This window comes from Columba livia, unplaced genomic scaffold (genome assembly GCF_036013475.1).
Source record: "Columba livia isolate bColLiv1 breed racing homer unplaced genomic scaffold, bColLiv1.pat.W.v2 Scaffold_133, whole genome shotgun sequence".
NCBI classification, from domain to species: Eukaryota; Metazoa; Chordata; class Aves; order Columbiformes; family Columbidae; genus Columba; species Columba livia.
The window spans coordinates 667,026-693,931 of record NW_027043029.1 but is presented as its reverse complement, the minus strand read 5'-3'; the positions used below and the strand labels follow the sequence as shown (position 1 = coordinate 693,931).

Below are 26,906 nucleotides of genomic sequence, written 5' to 3'. Positions count from 1 at the left end.
TGAATATGTATGTAACCAAATTGTATAAAATGGTGAAGTTTGAATCAGTGGTCGGAACCAGCTTTGGGTGCGAGCCCCTGGTTTCCCAGCGCTGAAATAAAGCACCGCATATAACTACGCCCGTGGTTCTGTGTCCTGAATGCTGACACCGCCACGGGTGTAAGTAAAACTTCTCGCAGGATTGCGAGTATATTTATACTTTCCGTGCACATATGCACGTATAACTTTCCGCGCTCCATTTGAGCGCGTATAAATTGACTCTCGCGGAATCGCGGGTGTATTTTCCTCCCGTGCACATATGCACGAGTAACTTTCCGTGCGCATTTGCACGCGTACTTTATCTCTTTAAAACAATCCCGCGCCGTGTTAGGCAAGTGTGTACTTCTCCGGGACTCAGGGCCAGCTCCGGCATTTGTTTTGAGTGAAGCCCCGTGTGTGCACGCTGTGCACCGCCTGATTGGTTGTATCAGTTGCTGCCCCTCAAATAATTTTCCTCAGCTGATATCCGAACCTTTATTTAAGTCACTTTGGAGTGCTAAAACCCTGTTCCTCGCCGGTTTAATGAAAGTTGTTTTGGACTCTGTTGTCCCTTAAATGAAGCTGCGAGGACTCTCCGTGACACACTGCCCTTGGGGGGCTGGTGGGAACCCCCTGGCACGTGGCTCCATCAGGGACATGTCTGGTCCACTCCCCGGTCTCAGCTGCTCCGCTTCAGTTGGAGAGTGCAGAGTGCCAGCTCTGCTGGGCTGAGCATCCCCGGTTTTGGGATGCAGGAGGTTTGCTCAGGGGCTTTCCTCCTGCCTGTGCAGGCAGGGCAGGCAGGGCTGGCAGCTCCCCTGCCCACGGGCCACACTTTTGCTTGGCTCTATGAACAGCCCTTGTCTCTTGTAGGGCCTTGGGTGGCTGGGCTGGCACCGCCGGCATCGCCTGGCTGGGGAAACTGAGCGCCCATCAACTCGAGCTGCCCGGTGCTTTCCTGCGACTGCAAAGCGCTGCGACACGGCGGCTGTGGGCACCCCGGGGCGGGGCACGAAGCTGCTGCGTCCCCCCAGTTCTGGATCCCCCGACCCAGAGCAAAGCGCTCCCCTCCTCCGGCTGCCGACAGCCAGCCCGGCTTCTTGCACAGCCCCCTGGTTGCCCCCTCACCCCGTCCCCCCAGTTAGTGCCAGGGGTGCTTCTGAAGCCCATGGACACCTCAGCCCCAGCCGGGGTGCAGGATGGGCCTCTGCTGGCTCTGCCCTGGTGCCCACTGGTTTGCTCCCCGTGCTCCCTCTGGGGACCCTGGATACCACTGGATCCACCTGGGCACCCCAAAGCGCCTTTTTAGCACTTATTTTTCTCCTGGAAAAGCAAACACAGGGGGCTTTCTGCCATCCTGCCCCAGGGACCCCCACTCAGACCACACCGGCGCTTGGTTGCCCATCGCCATTTATTGCAGCCGCTGCCTGCTCAGCGCCCGGGGCGGTGGGACCGGGGCCGGGACCCCCGTCCTGCCCGGCTGTCAGGGGGTTGTTTCGCTGCGGGGGGGCTGGATGGGCGGCAGCAGCTTCGGTGCCTGGGTGAGGCGTCCGGGAGATGAGGCTGGTCGGCGCTTCAGCACGGCTAACAGCAGCGGGGAGGCGGTGCCTGGGGGCGAGGGGCAGGGTCAGCCACAGACACCCACCAACAGGGTCCTGCCCCCACCCTGAAGCACACAGGCTGTTGTCCCACACTGCCCAGCACCACCCCACATGTCCCCCCAGCTCCCTCCAGCTCCACCACAGGGACCGGCTGCCCCAGCAGCCAGTGCTGCCCCCACAGCCCAGCCCAGAGCCCAGACCCCCGTCCAACCCTGCCCAGCTGTGGGCACAGACCCGTCCCCCCAGACAGCGGGGTGTCCTCTGCCCCCCGGTGCCCTGACAGGGCCATACTTTTCTGGCTCCTCGAGGTCGAGGTCTCTGGGGTGGCCGTTGGTGTTGTGGGCAGCTGAGAGCCCCCCATCATGGAGAGCTGCTCGTCCTGCCGCTTCCCATCAGTGCCGTCCTGGCCCGACAGCTGCATCGCGTCCTTCTGGGAAGGGGAGAGAGTGTGACCCAAACACGGGGCCCCGTTCCGCATCCCCCAGCAACCCTCCCCCAGCCAGCTCTCCCCGGGGAAACTGAGGCACAGATCCCCCCGCAGGCTCAGCATCCCCCTCCCCACCTCTGTCATCCCTACCTTGTTGGGGCGGCGGGCGCTGGATGGGGACGGCCGTGGGGTGCTGGGCGGTTGGGGCTGGAAGCGCGGGGGCGTGACGGTGTGTGGGCCCCCGCAGCTCCGCGGAACAGTGGGGTATCTGCACTCGCCCGTCCGCTCCCTGTGGGACAGGACATGGGGGTGCTCAGGGCCCGGCAGGTGGCACCCCATGTGTCACTCGACGCCAGGGAGGGGTCGGGGGGTGCTCCCTGTTCGGGGGGCAGTTACTCACGGTCCAGGCGCCAGCATGTTGAGGGGCCGGTCACAGGACAGGCAATGGAAACCAGGCAGCAGCTGCCTGGAGGGGGGAGAAAAGGGCTGGGGAGCTCCTGGGGGGCACAGCCCCACCTGCACACCAGCCACAAAAAGCCTCTGCACCCACCCCCCAAGACTGGTTGAGGAGGGCTCCTCCCACACGTGCCCCTCATTGTGCCGCCTCTATCGCTGCGAAGCTGCAGCTGGCAGGAGCACAAGGCAGAGCCACTTGCTCAGCATCCCCAGGGGCGCTGCCCACATGGCTCCCACGCCAGGTACCACACCGGCACGAGCCGGGACAGCCAGCAGGAACAGGGCCAGCACTGCCAAAGCCGCCACTGTCCCCATGGCACTCACTTCCTAATCCCAGCGGCATTGTCACGCTCTGCCTGCAGCGCCTGCTCCTGGAGCTGCCCGCTGAGGCTCTTCCACCGCTCCTCCTGCTGCTTCCGGAACGCCCCCAGCTCCCGGCGGTCCAGCTGTGGACGGGTGACACCCTCAGCCAGCTACCCCAGGATGGGACATGGCGGTCCCCGGGGGCACAGCCGGGAGGGGGGACCCTCGCAAGGATGCTGCCTTAGGCTGCCAGGCCCCAAGGTGCCAGTGCTGCGTGGAGGGGACGAGCCCTCACCTTGCAGTCCATCTGTCTCTGCAGCTCTTTCTGGAACTGGAGCCAGCCGTTCTCCTGGCCCGTCACCCGGCTCGTCACCTCCTCCATCATCTTGGTCAGCCGCTCCACGCACGCCTCAAGCTGGCTGCGACTGACTTTGTCAGCCAGCGCGGCTTTGTCTGCTTTCTAGCAACAGGGAAAGGCAGGAGAGCGGTGGGGACAGGATGCAGAGACAACAGGAGAGGGGAAGTGGCTACGTGGTCCTGTTCACCCCATCACCCCCGTGGCGTTGGTCCCACCAGCCGAAGGGACTCGGGGTCACAGAGGGACCTGGCAAGGGACCTGCAGCCGGGCTAGAAATCCTCCCTCCCCCTGGCTGGTTCTGCCAGCCGGCACCCAAGGGACAAGGGGTGTTTGTCACCCTGCCCGGGACACCCTTGACTGGCACCGGGGCCCCTTGAGCCCGTACCTCATCGATTCCCAGCACCAGCAGCTCCTCCTTGTCTGCTTGCTTCTTCTCCAGCCTCCCCAGGGCCTGGGACAGAGCCTTCCAAGGCAGACAGCAGCCCGTGATGCCACGGCAGGGTCGGAGCTGCCCCCGGCCAGCCGAGCACCCCCTGCCTCCCCACCCCATCAGAAACCTCCAGGAAAGGCATGGGGAAGCTGTGCAGGGCTGCGAGCAGGGTGGCAGGGGGACAGACCCCTTGGGGTCCCAGCCTGGGCTCTGCCTGCGCGTCACAGCCACCCACCTTGACGTCATTCTGCTCCTGCTGGCGATCCTGCTGCAGGTTTGCAAGGTCCGAGCCGAACTTCTCGTAGCCTTTTTGGAGCTGCACGATGCTGGTCTGGAGGCACTTGAGCTGCTCGTCCTGCTGCAGGGACTAAGAGGACAAGGCGGTGCTGAGCAAGGGGGTGGCTGCCCCACGGGGGCAGACCCAGGGTATTTTGGCTGATGGCCACGGGCCCTCAGGGCAAGCAGGACATTTGCTCCAAGGCTTTAATTCCCTTCCGCGCTGCTGACTCCGACAAGCCAATTAGGGGGGCAGCGAGGGGCTCCCCCACGTTAGAGCAAAGCAGAAATGCCTGGGGGGTCCTGGCAGCTCAAGCCCCCTACACCGCATCTCCTTACCTGTCTCCTCCACTTTGGATAACTGTCCGCCTTGCCGCCCGCCTTCTGGGCCAGGGACTCCACCTGCTCCTCGAGCTTCTCGCAGCGCTGGAGGAGCTTCCCCAGCAGCACCCTGGTGTCCGGGCTGCAGAAGTGGCACCCTGCGTGCTCGTGTCCCCCGCTCTGCACCGTCGCCCTCGGCTCGTCCACCTGCTGGCAGGGGAGGAGGAATCAGCTCTGAGCCGGGCTGGATGCCGCCCACAAGCCCAGGTGCCGTGGAGGCTCCATGGCCCCATCCAGCCAGGGGACGTGGCCGGGACCCCGCCAGGACTCCCCCCGAGCCAGCGGGGGCTGGGAGCGCTGCCCCCGGGCCTCACCTCTGCCTGCAGCTGCTGCGCTGTCTCCATCACCAACTTATTCATGTACTTGGCCGCAAACTGCTCCAGCTCGGCCTGGGTCGGCTCCGGCTGCTTCCCCAGCTCCTTCTGCTCTGCCTTGACCTTCTGTCCCTTGGGCCTGGCCAGCGAGATGGGGGCAGGGGCAGGCTTAGCCTTCGTGGGGGTGTCCCTCGGCCCCCAAACTGGGATGCTCCCAGACCCCAGGATCCCTCGCAGCCCTGCGGGGTAGGAAACCCTCTCCCATCCTTTTACCGCGGCTGTCGGGTCATCTGGCCGCTGCCGGCTGCTTTTCTGCCGGCTCCAGCCCCCCTCGTCTTTCTGGGAGCATCCTCCACCTTGCTGATCTGGGAACGGCAGTGGGGGCGGTGAGGGCACAGCCCCCTGTGTCATTCCGGCACGGGGACCCTTCGGCTGCCCCCTCCCTGCCCAAACTGGCATCCCCGCAGCCCCTCGGGGACTGCTGCCGGCTCACCTTCTCCTCCTCCCCGCGGAGGGCCCTGGCCATGTCTTGTAGGAAGGACACCTGGCACCTGAGGTCGGCCAGGATGCTGGTGATGCTCTCCCGGCCTAGAGGGACATGGTGCAAGGGGATGTGCTGTCGGTGAGGGGGTCTCTGAGCATGACGAGCCCCTGACCCAGGGTGACCCCACGCCAAACAACCCCCGCCAGTCCTCCCGTGCTCTCACCTCCCTTCGGGAAGAGCCGGCGCAAGTTCTCAAGATCCTCATGTTCTGCTTTGGTAGATTTAAGCTGCTCCACCTGCTCTTTCAGACCAGTGCAGAGGTGGCCGAGCTGCCCAACCTGGGAGAGAACCTCCCGCATCTCCGACTCGTAGCTGGAGGTGCTGGTGGAGCCCCAGGGCTTGGCCGGCTCTTGGGCATCCCCTGGGATGGTGGCTTGGGAGCTGGAGGACCCAGGCTGCACCCCAGGGGTGCTGGTGTGGGTCCCAGGGGATCCTGGCTGCATCCCCGAGGTGCTGGCCTGGGCATCAGGGGCCCCTGGCTGTGTCCCCAGGCAGGTCCTGGCCTGGGTGCCCCGTGATCCTGGTTCCAGCCCCGAGGTGCTGGCCTGGGTGCCCCGGGATCCTGCCTGCATCCCCGGGGTGGTGGCGCCGGCACCAATAGACCTCGTGTGATCAGAGGGAGCGCCTGACAACTTCGCAGGGGTCGCTGGTTCCCCCTGTGTCCCTGCTCGCATCCCCGGGGAGCCAGACCCTGCAGTCCCCTTGCCGGTCTCCATCCCAGGCCGTGTCCCACGTCCCTTCGGCCCCAGTGCTGAGCTCTTCCTGGCCTGGCTGTCCATGGCCACCTGGGTGGGCTCAGCAGGGGCAGACTGGCCCCCACCGCCCTCCTGGGAAGAAGAGGCAAAGGGCAGCACGTTTACTGGCAGCTGGGCAGCCATGAGGACAGACCCCAGAACCCCCCGCCATGTCCCCAGTCCCTGTCCCCAAACCACCATCTCACAGGGCCAAACTCGTGTTGAACATGAGAGCCCAAATGCAAAGGGATCACGGGGTCAGCCCAGCCATGGAGCTGGGGGGATGGGACATCCAGGGATGGGACCCGCAGCATCACTGCCCAGCACCCCACCCCACAGGCTGTGCCCCGAGGCAGGAGGGCTGGTGTCCCCGAGGGAGCGGGGGACACAGCCGCCTCCTGTCCCTGCGCAGCCCGGCAGCGTCCTGGGGCTTCCCCTGGAGCTGGGCGAGGAGAGGGACACCCGTTCAGATGTGGGAGCGGGATTTAAAGAGTATCCCCAAATGAACTGGGGCAGGAGACAGAGGGACGCTGGGCAGGGCTGTGCCTGGGGGCCGTGGCTGAATTGCAGGGGCAGAGCTTTATCTCCCCTCCTCCCCTCCCCTGGATCTGTTTTGAGGGCTCTCTAGTTCAAAAGTGCCTTAGCAACTCCTGGGACACCCTTCCCACTCTTCCCTCCTGCTGCCCTTCACGCTGCTGACACCGATGGCCGTGGGGCACGGGCACAGTGTGACAGGGCAGCAGGAGCGGGGAGGGACGAGGGCCCAGCTCCCTCCCGGGGCACCAGGGGATGCTCACCAGGCCAAGCGTCTCCTGGATCTCCTGGATGTCCTCGGCCAGGCCGGAATGCGCCTCCTGCAGGGCATGCATGTCCTCTGCCAGGCCGACATGCGCCTCCTTCATCTCCTGGATGTCCTGGGCCATTCCAGAATGCGCCTTCTGCATGGCCTCCTGCATCTCCCGCATGTCCTGTGCCATTCCAGAATGCGCCTTCTGCATGGCCTCCTGCATCTCCCGCATGTCCTCTGCCATGCCAGAGTGCGCCTTCTGCATGGCCCGCACGTCCTCTGCCAGGCCGCACTGCGCCTCCTTAAACTTGCTGATCTCCTCCCACAGGTGCTGGAGCGAAGCCTTTTTCTGGGAGAGCGGGTGGGGGGTGAGCCCAGGGGAGGGTCCCTGGGGACCTGGGCCCCGCTGTGCTCTGCTGCGGGAGCTCGGGCTTAACCCAGCCCTTGGGCTGAGGGCGGCACGACGGCAGCGCGGAGCCCGGAGGAGGGGGCGTCTCGTGGGGGAGCACCCAGGGACCAGCAAGAGCATCTACCTTGGAGACGGCTCTCTCCTCCTCTTCGGTTGTTGTTGGCATCAGCTCCTTGGCCATGGAGGAGACCTCGGAGTTGCTCCCGGTCCCCTCCAGCTGCTCCTCTGGTTTCCAGAGCTGCTGCCCTGTGCCCAGGGCTCCGTCCTCCTCCTTCTCCTGGCCAGGCTGCTCCTTGCTGTCCTGGTCCTTTGCCAGGCCGGGGGCCGGGCTCTGCCCTGGCTCCAGGACAGACAGCTGCTGCTGGCCCAGCTGCCCGATGATGGCCTCGAGCAACTTGTGAAGCGCCACGAAGTCAACAACCCCCAAATTGGGTGTCCCGATGGCGGCGTTCAGCATCTCCAGCAGACCGAGTGTGGCCATCGCTGCTGCTCTGCCGGAAAACACGGAGCCTGATGTGGGAAGACGGGAGCTTTTCTGTCCGGAGGTGATCTTGGAGGGATGGGCAGCCAGCAGCCTTTCTCCTGCTCCTTCTTGCCACAGAAAGCGATCAGTCACCAAAACAGATCCAAGTGCCGAAAGCAATCCGAGTGATGAAAGCGATCCGGTCACCAAAGCGATCCAAGTGCCGAAAGTGATCAAACCACCAAAACCGGTTCAACCGCCAAAAGCGATTCCACCACCAAAAGTGATCCCACCACCAAAAGTGATGCAACCACCAAAAGCGATCAAACCACCAAAAGTGATGCAACCACCAGTAGTGATCCCACCACCAAAAGCGATCCAACTGCCAAAATGAGTCCACCACCACAGTGATCCCACCACGGCAAGTGATCCCACCACGGCCAGTGACCAAATGGGCGAGGGGCACAGGTGACAGGGGACAATATAGTGTCTCTGTTGCCCGGCAACAGCCGCCCCAGGAGCCAGCGGGCGCCGCCCTGGTCCTTTGTGATGAAGTCATCCACGGGATGGGAGATGCTGAGGCTCCCTCCTGCCTTTCCCACTTTACCACCCACAGTGCAGCTGCTGACACCTCAAATGTTGTGGCAGGTCACTGCAGCCCGTGCCCAGATTCAAAAGACAATCGCACAGGTCATGGGGAATGAAATCTCATTTCACTGAATTAAACACCCTCAGTTTTAATGGCAGAGAGAATGGCTTTATCCGTGTTGTGCACTAAATCAAACTCTCCCCACGTTTCACCCTTTCCTTTCCCCACGGCACAGTTGGCCTCGGAGGCGATTCCCCTTGGTGGCAGATGTGCAGCGACTGGCTCACGAGTGCACCAGCACTGGGAACCTGGGCTGAAAACAAGGTCAAAGTGCCTGGTTTAGGACGCCTTTCCCTGCGGTTCATCAAGCAGAAGGATGTCTTTTGAGAGGGAGCTGTTCTGAAGGGATTTCTTCTGCCTCTCTTGACCGTTGGCACGAGCCAGCGGCTGCCGACCAGGAAATGTGCTCATCGCTTGCTCCCTCATGAACGCTGGCCTGGCCTTTGCAGCTAGAACAACTGTCCTTGTTTTGTTAAAAACAAGTTTCTCTTTCAGTGAATTTGCCTGTCAGCTAAAGCTTCATATTAACTGCATTTTCCTGGAGAACCAGACACATGTTTTGGTAAACCTAGCAATGGAATGCAAACTTATTGATAAGCACGGATGGACATCTCGCAAGAGGGGCGACGAGAAACAAGTGACCAAGAAACTGACCAACTGTGTATAACATTCGATTCACGTGAATACTTCATATAAAGTGGGAGATCACGAGGATCTCGTCCCTTTTCCCTTTTGCCTTTGCTTTTCCCTTCTGCTTATGGCCGACATTAGGAGAGGACCTTGCTAGTCGTCCCTGCGAACTGAGGCCAGTGACAGACTGAATCCAGCTCCGGTTGGCTGCAGAGTCCAGTCCAGGACTTTGGTTGCCGGCTCTGCAGTTGCTGAGACTTTCAAGATTGGTTTTGTATATTTTGTATTATTTTCTCTATTCTTATTAGTAGCATTAGTAAAACATCTTTAATTTTTCCAACTCTCTTCTCTCTGTGCTTCTTTTCCTCCCAATCGCCTCTCCTTAGTGAAAAGGGGGAAGAGGGAGGGGGAAGTGAGGGGGGGGAGAGGGGGTTAACAATACATCTGCCAGGGTTTTATTGTCACCCCACAATCTTAACCCTCAACAGTTGTCTAGGATCATTTGTTTTCTCACGTAACGCCTGCAAAACACCCCAAAATGAGACAGAGCAACAGCGTCTAAACCCAAACTTTGCCTGCCTGGAATGTCTCTGCCTGTGCTGTACATCAGATCTCTCTCCTTGGATATTCTCAGGCACTGCTCTGAGTTCAGGGTTCCATGAAGCCCGTTAGGCTATCAGTTCTGTTTCCATCACAGCTGCCCTGTAGGACTCTTGATCTGCTGTCGTACGAAATGAAATGTTTAAACCCAGAATGCTTTCCAGGTGCTGTTCCCTATGCCAAGGTGTCCTCGGCCTTACCCCAGTGCAGAAAGTCTGCAGATCCGCAAGAGCTCGACACGACTCACAAAGTTCTGGAAAACAGAGCTAGTGGCAAACTTGGGAACTCACCCGCTCCACCTTGGCCAAGCAGGATCCCGCACAGGAAAACAACCGCAGACAAAGGTTTGTCTGAGCTGTTCTGAAAAGCTTCTCGAATTGGAGGTTCTACATTCCCTGACCCAATTGTTCTTTCTAGAAGTTTTCATCTCTTAATGCTCTTTTTCCACTCCTCCTCGCTATGTGGTGTCCCAAACCGGGCACAGTGACCCTACAGATATTACCAGCACTCCAAGTGCCTTCGCAATACTAATCTGTCGCCTTACTCAAGATCCCAGATGACGCACGTTCCGTCCAGGCTGGCTGTGACACCCTCTTTGTCGTTCTTATTAGTCTTGATGCAGGACACGGCACCTCTGTGCTCCTTCAGAACTTCCCTCAGCTTCTGGGTTTTCTCACCAATATTCCAGATCCTCACCTGAAAATCAGCAACACACATCTGCTCTGGCACCAGCTGGTCCTGCCGGAGCTCAGGAGGAGCTTTCCTGAACTCTGCCTTTCTCTGCCAACACCTACAGCAGCTCAGTCCCAACCGTCTCCATTGGCCTGTGGTTTATTGGTGCAGCTGACCTGTGAAGCTCAACTGAGTTCTCCACAGTGTAATCCACTTGCTTCAGGAATTCGTGGCCATCAACCCCAGGCCTTGGTTTTGCCAAGTGCCCGCTCTCCCATGCTTCATTTTACACAGCTCTTGATCAGGAAAAACCACCCAATCCACGATCTATTGCCAGTGGTGCTTTCAAGATCAAAGCACAAAGCTGCTGCAATGAAATAGAAAGGAGCTACCCGCTCTTTTTCCTACAGAGAATGCCAGGAAGGAAATACAAAACAGCTCTTTAAAGCTTCGATGTGAAACACGTGCCTGAAAGCACCTCTTTTCCCTGTGCTGGTAACAGCCAAAATCTTTCTGCTTTGAGGCCTTGATCCTTCACACCTTGCACGTCCTGTCCCACTAGTGCCAAACATTGCAATGTCTGTTCACCTCGACATTCCACTAAGGCCAAATCCCAGGGAAAATTTAGACATTTCGACACGGGCATCAAAGGCAGAGAAGAGCTGACCTTCCACGCTTTCGAGGCTGATGCCGAGTTCCCGAAGGGATCTGGATGTCCAGTTGCCACTTGCTCAAAGCTCAGAGCATCCCGATCCCTTCAGCAACCCTGAAGTCACAGCTTCCTGAGGACTGATTCTGACAGAACCATTGGCATCGCAGAGCAGCTTTTTTGTGTTCCCAACGAGTACTGCAAGTGCGCCCCTGCGGTTCTCCTTTCTGCTTAACCAACCTTTAGTTGTAATTCTGTCCCAGCTGCACAAATACAGCCAAATAGAGGGGAGAGACAAATGAACAAAAAGGATGAAGAGCATATTCTGCATTAGAAGGATTTCCAAAACGGCCATGCCAGAAGAAATCGGGGCACTGTTTTACATGATGCCCTCTGAGAACAACAGCACATCTCAAAAGCTGATCTCTTTGAACTCAGCCCTTGGCTCAAGCGGCAGCTCAGAACAGCTCCCGTTCTGACTGAGCACTTCCAGGCAATTCGCAGGCCCTGTGATGAGCGCACGAAGCTGCTCCAGGTTTTGAAGCACAAATGACCTGCCCGTCACCTCCTCCGCTAATGATCTGTTTGCAGTCGCTGGTCGCAGCAATTGCCGTCACTCCCAGGTTACGGGCGTTGTTGATCTCGTACATTGGCTCTCCCGTAGCGGGCACGAAGGCGCGGATTTTCCCGTCATTCCAAGCTGATGAACAGAAAGAAAGAGACTGCCCGGGCGCACAGACTTTCCTCACACTGTTGTCGCTCTTTCCTTTCCAAACCAACCCCTTTTTATAAAGAAGTTCCCACATAAGGCCCACGCTGCTAGATCACCAGCATACCCGTGAAAACCACTGTACTGCAGATGAGCCCGCAGAGCTACGGTCCCAAACACACTGTTGAAATGGAATTGCTTTTGGATTCTGGCTGTGGACAAAGCGGTTTGGTAACCATGGGGAGGCTGCACGGCTGCTCTAGGACTGCAGGAGTCCCTGTGTCAGCAACTTGCACATGGCGATGGACGGCGGCTTTCTGCAAATGTGCTCTACATACATCACAGGTGAAGCTGCTGCACACAACAAGGTTGATATTTTAGAATTAGGTAATTTAAATAAGACTGAACCGCATTCTGGATTGCCGGAATTCACTGATCCAAAGCAAGGTCTCCAGCCCTTGCCTTCTACCCTCACCGCAACTGCAGCACCAGGACAGCGGGGCTGCCAGCAAAGTCCATCGCACCAGCTGCAAGCAAAGAGGCCTTTGGGTGTCGCCATGAACTCCATTTAAACGCTTTCCCAAGTTAATCTTCTCTTCGTTTTAACATACTGATGTTTATTAAGTTGAGCAACCACTGCTCTGGACTGACCATTACCTGAAACGATGACCATGCCGTCCCTCGTCACCTCGACCGCGTGGCGGGTGACGTTGGGGACGGTGATTCGCAGCCGCTCCAGACGTTCCGGCGTGTACCGCACTCGAATGTCGTTTGTGGAGCAGGTAACGAACAAGTCCGAATGTCCCCTGGAGAGTTCAGAGAGGAGAGGGAACGAGGAGGGGCACACAGAAACGCTCCTTGCTTTGTCACAGCTCAAATCGGCCTCCAAAGCTCGGCTTTGCTAACCTGCAGCTGGGATCTGCCCCACAGGGATCCCCATGGCTAAGACAAAGGCCTTTTTTGGAGGATCACCTTTCTCACATGAAATTCCCCTGGTTTGGGTTCTCTTCAAAGATTCATTTTAAGGAACAGTTAAAGGGAAACTAAAAGAACTCTTTCTGCTGAAGCTGTGACGTTTATTCCCCATATTCAATCTCTAAACAACTTCATGCGTTATATAGAATAGACACAAAAGTGGGTGTAAAAGTGCTGACTGCCCAGGTTTAACATCAGCCACTAACAGCAGCCTCACATTGTGAAGATGTCATTTGTTATCTTGCTTACTGGATGATTCCCATTCAACAGCGCTGAAGGCAATAGAAATGATGGCAAAGTCTGTTCATAATATACTTGTTATAAATGTTGGAATAAAACAAGACCTGCAGCATTTCAAAAGCCATGGGACACAGTGCTTTGAAATAAGCTCTAAGCCACTCGTCCTAGGGATGCAACAGAAAGTGACATCTAGAAAGGTACCGCGAGCTTTTGTTCAACAGCACCATCAATGCCCAGAAAGATGAACCAGGACAGAGAAAACCGGCACAACACAAGTGTGGCCTGTTTCAAGCCCAGCTTGCACGGGTGCTTTATCAACCAGGATAACATCAGCAAGTGAAGGATTCTGAAATAAGCCAGAGCAGGGAAATTAAGCCCGTATTTCCCCATCAGCAATAGGCTTTGTTCAAGAGCAGGCAACAGATAAGAAGTTCAAACATCTACGCAAGGATGTAGTCCTGTAGTCCTTACAGTCAGCACTAATGGCTGTGACACAGGCGTGTCAATCAGCGGTATCAGCAGCACATCACCCTAAAGCTCCACCTGATTTTCTCATTAAATGAGAAGATGTGGGTTTGAGGCTGGCGGCAGGCAGGGAGGAGCGCTTCCTGCACCCTGCACTCCCTGCACCTCGGTGACATCTGATCCTTTGTGCTGGGCCGAGAAGCGAAGCAATAAAAATACGCCAAAAATGTTCATTTGGATCAAAATCCCATTTTCCATCTGGAGAGATGATCCACTGTGGGTTTAAAAAAACAAAAGAAAGAGTCACGATGCTACTACCCAGGAAGGGAACATTTGCTGTGCGTTCACAAGACAAATGCAGAGCGACCCTGGGACAAAAGGGGGAGGCTGCCATCCCTGCCGGTGCCCAAACATCAATAATTCAGGTCTTTTTCCTTATCATCCTTTCTGCAGATCAGTGATTTTTCCAGTGCTCCAACTGAACTGCTGCCTTCTGCTTTGAAGCAGCTGCTCACCGTCACCCCGGCGTTTTTTGGGCGGGTGACAGCATCGCCCGTATCAATCATCCCAACAGATGGTACCAGGCTCTGGGTTCCTGTGGTCAAAGCTGCGCACACAGGCACCCTGACCTCAGCGGCAGCTCCTCAAGCTTCTGCACCAGCCAAATACAGCCCAGCCCGTTATACTCACTCAGGAAAAACAATGTCGTTGACGGCTTCAGTGTGACAGACGGCGACCAGCTCCTCTTTAAATGTAGCGTAGGCACTGCGGTGCATCTGGCCTTTATTTGTCCCTAGAAAGAACTGGTCGTCCCGACCTCTACACGTCAGGGAAGTGACAGCACCTTCAACTCGCATTCTCCTGAGCAAAGAAAGCAAAGGTTTGGCCATACATTGACCTCGAGGAACTTTCATTTTCCAGCTTCTCGAGAATTCGACTGTCGCTGTTTCCCCAAAAAGCTCCGCACTAGGCTGTGATATCAAGACGCAAGAGCGTGGGCAGGACTAACATTCCATTCCCAGTCACGTTTCCTACTTCCCATGATCTTGCCCGTCCCACCTGCTGCTCTGCCAGGGCTGGCACAGGCAGCGCTTTGGAGACTTGATTTCCTGCACCAGGGCCTAAGGTAACAACAGCTTTGTTGATATTCTTGCTCGAGTGCACTTCAATATCCCACTTTCAAGGATATTTCCAGACAGTTTAGACCTTCTGGAAATAGTTTCAGTCGTACAAAGCTAAGCTTGCAGAACTGTACACTTGAAGGGGATATTCAAGCAATGCCAAATGAGTAGGTGTGAGCCCAATTTTCAAATCACGTATGGGGAAATGACGCCTGCAGCTTTCTATCTGGTATGCAGAAAAAAGCCTTGCAAATACTCCAGCACTTCCAGACACGTGCCTATCAAATTAGCAGAGCCCTGCTTTACAATCCCATGACCCCCAACAAACCCTTTTGGAGATGGCAACTACTACTCTTTCTCACCCGGCCTAAATAAGCATCATTCTATTGACTTCAACAAATCTGTCTGGCTGGGCATCAATTTAGGATCTGACTCCTACTGCTCCAAAGGAAACAACAGTCATTTCCAAGGAAGGATCAGAGGGCACTTCCCTGCAAACGCACGCAGTCATTTTCAGTTTGCTCCAACCTCATGACGCTGGAACCAGACCGTGTATTGTGTCTGCAGGACTGAAAAACTGAGACTGACTTGGATTATGCCTTTCCATAGAAATGACTGGTTCTCATACCGTGACCCTTTTGGAGGAATTGTCACCTCTCCCCTCCTGATTCTTCCATCTACAAACTCACTTCTTTACTTGGAAGTCTGAGCCTGTACAGAGAGCTACAGTCCCTTCTCCGGTGCCGACTATTAAACCTCCTGTCTTCGGCAAAAGCAAAGCTGTGACTCCCTAGGAGAAAACAGGATGAAAACGCAATCGGATGGGAGCAGAGGCTCCTTGCTGCTGCAGCCACGCTGAACAGCACAACGGAGTCTCTACCGGGCTCCCGACGGCGGTGCTTATCTCACTCCAATATGGCTTTGTCAGTGTTTTGGCACTGACCTGGGCTAAAGAGTGGCTCTCTAGAGGGAGAAGGGAGAAAAGAGGTATTAATTGCAGGTCTAGATGAACTAATACAGTACGAGGAGCGAGCAAACAGCATTATCTTGGATTCTTCAGAGCAGCTGGGACCACGTACAGAGCCTGACCTCATCGCAGCAAGCGATACCCACATCGTGGAGCGGCACTCGCGCTTTTCCTTCCGCGTGTCCTTCATCCAACAGCCACGAAAACAACAGAGGATACAACTCAGATTCAATGGTCTTTTCTACAGCTCTTTTTAGGATGATCCTCTGCGTCTCAGGCCTCTCTCTCTGCCTGAAAGGTGCAATCCCATCTCCTACCTATTGGGAATCAAATACGTTTGTCACAGGAAAGCTTTGGAAATGAGTCAGCCCATGGTCAACACGGGTTTCTGCTGTTACTGAGCAGAGCAGATCAACGGGAGGCCAGCCACTGGAAAAGGAGAAATGCTGTTCGGTAGATAAAGTACCAGGCTACAGGAAAAAAATGCATGACAACAAAATCAACAAAAAACACCCAAACAAATGAAAACAGCCTCAGCCTTCCACAAAATACAAGTGTAAGAGGAGTCAGATCTGCTTCAGTTCTGCCACCTGTGAAGTAATATTACTGTTCCATGTACAACAGATTAATTCTTGAAAATCACCAAGAGACTCCAAGATAGGCTGCCAGAGGAGTGAAATGACTTCTGTGGGGTTAAATCACAGTATCACAGTATCACAGTATGTTTGGGATGGGAAGGGACCTCAGAAGATCATCCAGTCCAATCCCCCCATGGAGCAGGAACGCCCAGGTGAGGTCGCACAGGGACATGTCCAGGCGGGTTTTGAATGTCTCCAGAGAAGGAGACTCCATACCCCCCTGGGCAGCCTGTTCAGTGCTCTGGCACCCTCACTGAGAAGAAGTTTCTTCTCAAATTTAAGTGGAACCTCTTGTGTTCCAGCTTGGTCCCATTACCCCTTGTCCTGTCATTGTTTGCCACTGAGAAGAGCCTGGCTCTATCCTCACGGCACTCACCTTTTATATATTTATAGACATTAATAAGGTCCCCCCTTAGCCTCCTCTTCTCCAAACTAGAGAGACCCAGCTCCCTCAGCCTTTCTTCATAAGGGAGGTGCTCCACTCCCTTCATCATCTTTGTTGCCCTACGCTGGACTCTCCTGATATTCTAAATTGGGAAAATATCCCTACGAGCTTGGGCGAACTTCTGCATGAGTGAAATGGAAAGGACAAAACCATGAAATAAAGGAGCTTTATGCCACCAAACTGGAACTGAAAACGAAGTTCCCGTCCCAGAGGCGCCTGCAGAACCTGTGGCTGGCGGCTGTTCCGCCCAGACAGACCTGCAGGGACGGGCAGGAGCTGTTGGACTGACACCGTAAGTCACAGTCCAGACTCCAGCAGCATTTGCCGCTCCCAGGTTCATAAGCACCATTGCCAGCCCTTGGGATCCCACCAGCAGGTTCGCAACGTTCAGATTGTTTCTCCTTTAAGCCCGAGCCATTATGGGAAAACAACAATTTCTGTTTGGTGGTGGCTCTTCGGGGAAAAACAATGCCCAGCTCCAGCATTTAGTGTTGTGAAAGCACCAAGAAGTCAATTCTCAAAGAGCGACCAAGAGGCGACTCAGAGTAATTCTGTATTGATTCCCCAGGAAGAAACCCCTGTCGTGGGCTTGACTTGTGACTGGGGAACACACACAGATGTCGCTGCTTTAGGATTCAAAGTCTGACATCTAAGCAGCACCCCCAGCCTTCCTGTGCTTCTCAAGCATTAATCTGGCCTAAGCCCGGGAAATGTTCAGCATTTAACACCTTCAGAGGGTTTAGAAAAACCAAAGCCACAAAGTGTCGGTTTTGTTCGCGGAAAGGACTGAAGGTCTAAGGAAGGAGAGAGAAGAAGTGAAGAAAGAAGAGAAAACAAAATGGACATCTGAGCTGTTTAGACCCAGAAAGGACACGGAAAAAGCCACAGGCGAGGTCTGATGAATCTGGGAAAATTACTTTGCTTCGATTATCCACGCAAATAGAAGCAATTGGTTGTTTTTAAAGGCTTGCTTATGCGTTTTAAAGGAAAAAACCCCAAATCACCGTAAGCGTTACTGTGCATTCCAGCGCTGGCAATGCAGGCAGCCTCACACCTACCTACGCATCGGCTTAAAGACGATTTAACTTGAGGATCAAATAACCATGGGCTGCAGAAAAGAACCTGACACATGCTCTCCCGCTCTGTGATTCACCAGCACTGAGCTCCCCGTTCGCCGGCTCCAGCAGCAGCACATCCGCAGTCTCCTGATGGGTGACAAACACGACCTGCGGAGAGGATCTTCTGCCACATTCTCACAGCGGCAGCGGCGCCGGGTTTCGTGCAAATATTCTCAGCAAACGCACAAGAACAAAGGGATTCTTTTGCATTAGAAAGACGATCCACAAGCAGAGCGGTTTCTGAGCAATGCTTCTGGAAACTTCCTCCGAGGCGCTGGCAGCGTTTGGCGAGTCCCCTGTTATCACGGGCCCATCACCTGGCTGCTGAGCTCCTGGTCTGCGGTTTTGCCTGTAAAATCTTCCACCTCAGACGCCCTTTGGGTTCAGCGTTATGGCAGGTGGCAGCATTACAAATGCAACCTATGACTACGGAGTTTATCTGATTACAGCTGCCAGTGCTCTTGTAGGTGAAATGCAGAGTCTAACGTAGGAGGTTAAAAATATCTCCGTTCATTATTGACTGCTCACCCAAAGAAACCAGCGCTTTCAAGTACGACTATAAATAAAAACCCCATCAGAACTGCAGCCTGCCCGGTCCCTTCCTGCAGGGATTCCTGCTCTTTGTCCCACTCGGATCTCTTGCAAAGTTCTTGAGCGCTCTGTGAACTCTTCCAGCGCACCTCCTGTCAATATTGATTTCTTTTTACAATGCAAATCACTCCAACTACTTCTGAAAATGCGTTTGCAATTGTACATCCCTCTTCACATTCCAACGGGTGCCTTACAGCTCCTCAGGCCCGCGGCAGGGAGCAAAATTAATGCTGCTGTTTATTCCAGTCTTTATACACCTTAGAGACAGGCACTTAAACTTCATTCCAGGTAGATGGAAAACAAGTTGCTTCATCATAACAAACTATTTTGCCACTCCTCTTCAAAACAGAAACCAAGAAATCTTCAGATCGTGTCTATACGATAAACACGTTCTTATGTATCTAAAGGCAAAGTTCCTTTAAGGGTGCCCCACCTTGTTTTCAATAGAATCGCCTCCTCACCCCGCAGTATCTAAACCCTTTACAGATGTGCTCGGCGTGGGGTGGCTGTGGACTCCAGGTTTGCAGTTTCATGCTTTGCCACCGGATCGTAATTCCCCGGTGCAACTGGTGAACATGGGTTGCAGAGGTTTGTTCTCAAACACAGACAGCATTGCAATGCGTGGCTCCGGAGGGGAGAAGTTTTGGTACAAGCGCTAATGCAAGGTACATTTTCAAGAAAGACACACAAGATGTCTTGGTTAGCAACGGGATGGACTAAATTGTGTGGAAACAAGGATGCAAATAGTTTTGTTTTGATAAACGCTGTGGTTTTGACGGGAAAAATCATCTGCAAAATACCTCTTTCGGCACTGGAGGTGAGGCTACAACTGGAAATTTCTGCCATAAAACACGAGATCCTACGGGTGTCCAGCGAGCACTTGTTGACAGTCCAGTGACAAGGCGTGATTTGTGTGCAGAGATGTGCAGGGGGTGGGCGGAAAGGGAATCACAGCACGGAGCTGGGAAAGAGAGCTGGAAAGTATGAGAGGGGATCTGTGGCCGAGGCACTGACAGTAACTGCAGAGAAAAACGTCCCAGCGCCTTCCCAGTGACGGCAGCAACACGGGTTTGCCCTGGTGAATTCCCCTCCTCGGGCACAAGGGAAGCGCATTGGGAAGAGCGAGGGAGAGAGCAAGAGGAGAAGGGCTGACGGGGCTGAGCGCGTCTGACCGAAAAGCCTGTGAACAGGAACGCCTGTTTGAAGCGGGAGGGGAAAGGAGGAGACCGGGAGGACTCCTCGCTATTTCCATCCAACGGGAATGTCTCCTTTTCTCTCCCGGCTCCCCCAACGACCAGTGCCACATCCTAAGAAGCTGCCACCACATTACAGTCACAAACCCAAGCTGAAGCCAGATTAGCGCCTACCAGCTCAGGGCTCGTCCACAAGGCTGGCAGGCGGCTGTGATGAGACCCACTTCTGGATCTTCCCTTCTCCTCAACACCTTGTCAGCCTCTTGCACAGTCAAGGGGCCTGTTTGCCCTCAGCTTTTCACTCTCAGAAGCCATGTCAGCTGAAGCTCATGATGCTCCAAAGGTCTCTGCCACAAACTGCCGTTCCTATGGATCTGCCTTACGATAAAACCCCTCACAGTACGCACTGGACTGTGCTCTGGCTTTGAGCCTTGGCTTTTTCTTTTGGACCCCCAAACGGCACAGCATCCTGCTCGTGACCCTGCCTGACGGCTTCTTTAGCAGTGCTCTCAGAAGTGTATTTTTGGTGAAGTTTTGTTTCAAGTGCATTTGGCACCTTTCCCTCAGCCCTGAGGACACGGGAGTTCAGGCCCTCGGGTGGCTTCAACCAGGGGCTCTGGGCGAGGTGCACGTGCTGCGAGATGGAGAAGGACTCAAAGCACGCAGGCATTGCAAGGGGAGGTGACAGTCACCAAGACCTTGGCCTAAGAGACAGCACAGAGCAGCCACGGGTCCTGCGTGGACGCAAAGCCCTGCAGGGGGGCAGCCGGACAAGGGGCTCAACCGCGGCCAGTGCGGGTGTCCCCACACGGGGACACAACTGCAGCGAACTTACCATTGCCAGCAGGAAACAAAAGACATCCATTCCTGTCCTTTAAGAGGGACACAGAAAAAAACTACTTGCATTCCTACAATATAAGTGGGAAAAACAAGTAATAACTTCTCCACCCTTCTGGAACAGATCAACATTGAACTGTGTTTCAAAGGATTCAGTGGGTCCAAGTTATCCCGGAGACATGGGCCTGCATTTGTAACGCAATAAATATTTCATCTGGAACGGGCACGTACATGGTTTGGATGCACCTGTCCAAGCAAAGTTCAGGAGGCTGAGAGAAACAAGCCCAGAGGAGCGTTTTCTTTGGGGCCGACTGCTGAACTGCTCTTACAGCCCCTGTGGGCTTGTGCTGCTCTCAGAGCAGATCTGCTGCCCCGCAGGACAGCGGCCCCGCGGCATCCCCACCAGCACAGCCGGCCCTCCCGCGGCAGCGCTGCCCCTGCTGCTCGCTGCTGGGCGTGCTGCTCACGCAGTCGCAAAACACATCCCAGCTTAGGCAAGGGATAGACCGAGACGCTACAAGAAGCCTTTTCTAGCACCAAACAACGAGAAATCAACAACAAGTGTTCTAGCTGGTGCCGATTGTTTTATCATTACAGCTGCCTGCATGCAGAATTCTTGTACGACCACAGGTCAGAAGCTCCTTATTCAGGAGATAACTCCTGCTTGAGGATGCTCAGACCCACGAGTCCCAATTAGAGACAAAAAAAAGCTCAGTTAAAAAAACCCTTGGGGTTATGAAGTCAAGAACTCAGAAGTGAAAAAGCAATAGAATCAATGTACCCTGTGCAACCTTGTTTTGTCCAAATTGTGCATACACATTACAATAAACTCTTGAATTACATTATTTATACTGCCTTTTTCAGTAAGATCTCTGCCTCATCAGTGGCAGAATCAGAACAGCAAAAAGACGAAGGGAAGTGGGGGAATGGGATGGGGAACAAATACAAAAAGAAAAGTTCAGTCCAGACAGTTTAACACATTTGTGAGATCTGACTATAGGACCTTACAGCAGTAAGTGCGGGAAAGCCTCTCAAACAAGCGCTTCCACCAGCCTTCCCAGGAACGTCCTCTGTCTCACTCCAGCTCGTATCTTCTTAAAAGAAGCAAAAAAGTCAGGAACTACTCCATTTTTATTACTGCTTTTCACTTTCTGTGACGTTTACCAGATTAATTGTACAAGAGTTTGTGGGATGACACACGAGATTCAAGTAAAACCCAAATTCTGAGCCAAATGAAGCTCAACGAAGGCGGGACAATGGGCTCAGCCTTCAGCATCAAGACCGAGACACAAGGAACTGACAGCGCAGGAAAAGCGTTAGTCTGAGAATCCGCTTTGTGATGGTTCTCCCGCAGGTTGCTCTACCTTCAGTCACTGACAAAGAGCAGGACAAGGACAGAATTGGAGTCACAGAGCTGCTACTCACCATGCTCAACTTCTTCTTCTGGGGCCCACAGGCAGTCAGCCCCTTGCTGCTTGTGTTCACTTTCAGGACATCTCCACTCGTCGTGCCAAGATGAAAATCACCATCATCGTCTGTCATCTATAAGAAAGCATAAAGAAAAAGAGATCACGGTCTGGATCCTGAGACCCGTGTCCCACGCCTGACACTGGGCTGCATCAACAGCTTTAGTGCAGTGGATTGCCAAGAGTTCACCTGGGGGAACCCAGCCAATGTTTCTGTTCCATCACACGCACAGATCCAGAACACTGCTGAACGCCAGACACTTTCTAACCAAATCTAGATCATATTTGGAAGCATAAAAATACGGGTGCTGGAGCCCGTGACCGTAATACGTGCTGCTTCTCTTGAGGAGCATCCAGAACACTCTTTCCCAGAGGCCGTGGGAGATCAACTGCCATGGCCAGTGCTGAGGAACTTCACTGCCGTCACGCGCTTGGGACCAACATTTCCAGCATTATTAGAGAAACTCGTGGGTTTTCTCCAGTCTGTACAGAGTTTCTTAGTTTAGCAAAGTCATCTTGGCTGAAACGTACCTGAACACACACAGTGATTCCTCTCAGTTGCCCCGCGTAGCATTCAGATGGATGGATTGTTTTAGTTGCTGTGTCGAGTTCCCACACTCGAATGGTGAAACTATAAGAACAAATAGAGTGGGATCAAATCCACAGATGCAGAAACCTCCAAGTTTTTTCAGTACTACAAGAAGTAAAAAGCCTTCACAAGGCTCCATTATTCTGATCTTTCAATACGGAGAAAAAGAACAATATCAGAGAAGTCTCTTATGGAAACTTTTTCCGGGTAAATCAAAAATCTTAAGGCTTCAGCAAAAACAGATGTGAGGACACTTTCAACTCTTTTCTAGTGCAATTTAATTGACGATGTCAGAGACGATGTCACATCTTCAAGCAGAGTCACCCTTACATTTCCCAAAGTGCTAAAATTGCAAAGGCGAGCACTCATAAGTGCGAGTGCAGCCAAGAGCATCCAAAGCCGTCCCTGATGCACAGGGAGGTGCAGGCCCTCAACGCGTTTAAACGTCAGCCTGGATATATGGGCGCTGCCGCAAATCCTTGCAAAACGCGACGTTTTGTACAACTTTTGTTACAAGCCAGTGACCAACTGTACATCACATCTGGTGAGGACAGGAGATCATCCAACGACCGGCAAGACATCAGTGTTTCGACATTAATTAGCCATTGTTCAGGGGCACTCATTGACTGCTTTTCTTGTGTAAACACTGGCAACTAAATATGTTAAACACTGCACGGGGAATGCTGAGTACAAAATCCTGCTATCAGGAGCAGAAGTGACGCACGTGGGCCCCTGTGTGCTGCTCTGAAAACATATTGTTACATGGAGAACAAGCAGGAATGCCTTAAAGCTACAACCTGACGGGTATTCATGAGTCCATTCAGAGTAAAAAGAAACAACACAAGCACACAGTTGCTTGAGTTTCCTTGTAGTTCAATAAAGACTCTTTGTCAAAGGAAATAGGGCCAGGGGTTCTCTCGCTCTGCTCGTTCCTCTCCACAAACCCTTACTTTCCAGCAGTGACAAACACCTCGTCCCTGCAGCTGGAGCACATGACGACGTTGGCATTGCCGGCGCTGCGCGGCGAGGCCGGGCTCCCGCACACAGCCTCTCTCTTACTGACGTCCCACACCATCACCCTGCAGGAGAAGAAAGCCTTGAAACAGCTTCGCTTTTTGACATTGCTTGGAAGTCAGTTACTAAAAAACAAAAGCAAGACAAAGCCTATTGTCCTGCAGTCTGTTCCTACCAGGACACACAACAGAAGTAACTTTGTAGAGATTCTACCCAAGAAAAAACTTGTCACCAAAGTGTGGAATTGCAGTTTACATCCCCTGCTCCTGAAGCAAGGCTACGTGGATTTATCAGATTCCTTCTGCGGAGCACGACTCACATCATACAGAATCACAGAACAGCTTGGGTTGGAGGGACCTTCCCAGCTCCCCAGTGCCCCCCTGCCATGAGCAGGGACATCTTCAGCAGCTCAGGGTGCTCAGAGCCCCGTCCAGCCTGGCCTGGGATGTCTCCAGGGATGGTTCAGCCACCACCTCTCTGGCCAACCCGGGACAGGCTCTCACCACCCTCCCTGGAAAAACGTCTCAGGCCGCCCATAGAATCTGATTCTTGTCAAAAATTTTGTGCCAAGAAGCGGAAATCCTTACCTGCCGTCGTCCTGGCCTCCCAGGGACACAAGATAAATGCCTCTGGGCGAGAACGAGAGTCCCTCGACTTTGCCCTCGTGCAGCGAGAGCCGAGCAAGTAACTCCTGCTTTGGGAAATCCCAGAGGATGACGTCTGCCTGCGGGGCAAAGCAGAAGGGGGGGATGGCAGAGCATGAGCTGTAACTCGCAGGATCAGGGAGAACAACGTTCTCTGGCAGGAAAGTTGTTCGAAGGAGCCCAGCCCAAGCTTCTCTGCAGCCCTGGGCACCCCTGACACAAAGAGGCTTCAGACTGGGTGCTGTAAGAAGCATTATTCCAGCTGAGCACTTGAGTAGCTCTGCTTCATTTCAGCACCTACATTTACCCTGAGACACTGAGTATTTGACTTAGGTTTTAAAATACTGAAAGCACTAAAACCTGATCCCTTCCAAGTGTCTTGAGGTCTTTCAAATAGGCAAAAATAAAACGAAAAGAACTTGAGAGGTCTGAAAATGCAGGTAGGTACCTGTCAAGGGCTTTTGAAAGTCCTAAGCTGCTCTGGAACTCAGGTCTCACTTGAAATAAACCAGCATTTATTAATTAATGTCTAATGAGATTTTGGCTGCGACACGCCCACAACACTTTGGATAAAAAGGACTGGAACTAAAAATCCCTCAATCCTGGGGAGACTGCTTCATGTTTTACAAAAACATAAAGGCACATCCAGCAATGGAGTAACTACAATTTCCCATTCCCTTCAACATCTTCCCATTGCAGGTATTTATTTTCCAACCAAAGAAAAAATAAACGCAAGGTGTTCCCACCACTGGCAAGCCAACTCCCATTTCTCTGGTCAATACTAAGCGGTTAAAATCAGAGCATTACCCACCTTGAATCCAATGCAGGTGACTTGTCCTGAAGCGACGTACATCCCATCCCTGGACACGACAACGCAGGACACGTTATCGGCGTGGCCATGCAAGAAACTCTGTTTCTTAGTGTCCAGGTGCTGAATCACCACCGTACAGCCCAGGGGGTACAGGATGTGCTCCCTGTCGGGGTGGCAGATGAGGCCACAGGGAACATGTCCTGCAAGAGAAACGGGTGAAAGATCCGCTGGCTGCCAACAGTTCAGGGGCTGCAGAAACCACTGGCTCCCCACGGTTTACCTCACAAGGCGAGGGGGGGGAAGGAAAAGAACCTTCCAGTTCTCCCCAGAGCTGTTCAGCAGAACAACCCCGTGTCGAACAGCACGGTCACCCTTGTAATAAGTGATGGCCAAAATGGTTAATGTTGAACAAATCGAGTAGGATTCAATTATATTATGCATATTGTTGTAAGCAGTAACTGCGCTTGTGCAAGTTTGATTATGTTTTGTAGAACCTTGTAGTAGTAGTTAAGCCAATGCCTGGATTGCCTGGATGGTGCCACAGATAACAGGACTCCCGGATGGTGCCACAGGTAACAGGACTCCCGGATGGTGCCACAGGTAACAAAGTTCCAGAGACGGAAATTCCCAGCGTGTGAACGAGCGTATAACATATATAAGCACACACGAAAAGTTGAGTGGTGTGCCTGTTGGCGGAACTGAGCTTCCCCCGGTCACCCAGCGCTGTTTTGCCTAATTACCGCTTGCTAAATAAAATCGATTGATTGGCTCAGAATCGATTTATTGGCTCTTATTTATAACAAATGTGATCTGTGTGTGGCGCAGGAGCTTCCCGACCACTTGCTCCTCCATTCAGTCAGGTGCTGCAAGAGAGGGACAGAGAAAGAAACAGTCAGGACCGGATTAACAACCTCGTCATCCCTATCCCCAAACCTGCAGGCGGCCTAGGAGGCCTGATCTAAGTTTGGCTCTTCTCCCTCTCTTTGCTGGAATCCTTCACTGCACAAATTTCTGTCATGAACACTCTCTGACCCAACCTGATGTGTTCATAGTTCCCAGCCCAGCGTCCATTCCTCAAGGTACCTCAGCATTTCCCTTTGAAACCACACCTGAGTGCCATCCCGTCCTGAGCTACCTCAGCATTGCCCACTGCAGCCTCCCCGACGCCATCTCCTCTCTGAGCTCCCTCAGCCTTTCCCGCCAAAGCCTCCCCGATGTCACCCCTCCCTGAGCTCCCTCAGCCTTTCCCGCCCAAGCTCCTTCCGCGCCGTCCCGCCCTCAGGCTCCTCCGCCGCTCCCGCCGCTCCCCCCGTTCACGGCCCCTCCCCGCGGCAGCGCCGCCCCCGCCCCTCGCGCCCCCTGGCGCCCCCACGGCGGCCCCGGCCCCGCCTGCGCCGCTCCCGACCCGGCGCTGCCCCCTCCCGCTCGCTTTCCTCCCTCTGCCCTGCGGCACCGCGGGCTCCCCCCTCCGCCCCACGGCCCCGCCCGAGCCCCGCGCAGCGCTCAGCCCGGGGCTCCCTTCCCTCACAGCCGCCCGCGTGTTTCCCCCTCGCCCCTTGCCCGGCCCGGCCCGGGGCCGCGCTCTTGCGGCTGGCTGCCCCTCGCCTTCCTCCTGCCGAACCGAACCCAGCCCGTCCCTCCCCCTCCAGCCTCCCCCCTCAGCCGGGACCGGGGCGGCCCCGTCCAGTCTCCCCGCTGTCCGCCCGCCCCTCGCTCACCGCCGGCCCCGCCGCTCCTCGCGCGCTGCTCCCGCCGCCGCACCGCCGGCACGCGCTCCTCGGCCCGCGCGCTTCTGCAGCGTGGCCCCGCCCAGCCAGCGCAGGAGCCAATCCCGTCCGCGCCCGCCACCGGGCCCCGCCCCCCCTCCCGGCGCGGAGCCGCCGGCGGCCGCAGAGCGGCGCTGTCCGCCCGCAGCGCGGCCCCGGCCCCGGCGGGTCAGCGGCAGCGGGGCCGGAAGCGCTCGGGCTGCGCCCGCCCGGGATGGCCCGGGACCGAGGGCTCCGCCGCTGCAGCCCGTTTCGTGCCGTTTGCACCCCGGCTTACACGGCTGCAGCCTTCCTGCTGCTGCAGCTCACACATCTTTCTTCCTTCTAACTGCACAGCAGGTCACACTCACAAACGTTCCGTGCTCGCTGGCATAAGAACATCTGCAGAAGAATCTACAAACATTACACAGATATACCACCGACCACAGCTTTCTGAGCTTTCAGGTTAAAGTTCCTGCAGATACCCATGTTTCAATCAAACAGACACCACCAGCAGAGCTGCTGCCTCTGCCGTCTTTGCTCAGAAAGCAGTGACAACACCAGAAAACACATTGGCAGCCGGTGCTTTGACCAGTGAAGGTGGGATCTACAAAAGTCTGATTAAACCAAACAGCCT

General features: G+C 54.7%; 1 protein-coding gene and 1 long non-coding RNA gene across 2 annotated transcripts; both read right to left on the bottom strand.

Moving 5' to 3' along the window:
* Positions 1 to 1,411: 1,411 nt before the first annotated feature.
* On the bottom strand, positions 1,412 to 2,054 carry LOC135577667 (uncharacterized). Its single transcript, XR_010469337.1, has 2 exons — positions 1,911 to 2,054; positions 1,412 to 1,626 (listed from the first exon to the last, which is right to left on the bottom strand). It is a non-coding gene; the product is annotated as an uncharacterized LOC135577667 (long non-coding RNA).
* Positions 2,055 to 9,261: 7,207 nt separating this feature from the next.
* On the bottom strand, positions 9,262 to 12,648 carry LOC135577671 (cilia- and flagella-associated protein 52-like). The gene is made up of 6 exons (XM_065047799.1): positions 12,635 to 12,648; positions 12,068 to 12,216; positions 11,886 to 11,937; positions 11,256 to 11,520; positions 9,925 to 10,076; positions 9,262 to 9,301 (listed from the first exon to the last, which is right to left on the bottom strand). Exons 1-6 carry the CDS (start codon positions 12,646 to 12,648, stop codon positions 9,262 to 9,264), a joined length of 672 nt encoding a protein of 223 aa, XP_064903871.1.
* Between the last annotated feature and the right edge of the window lie 14,258 nt (positions 12,649 to 26,906).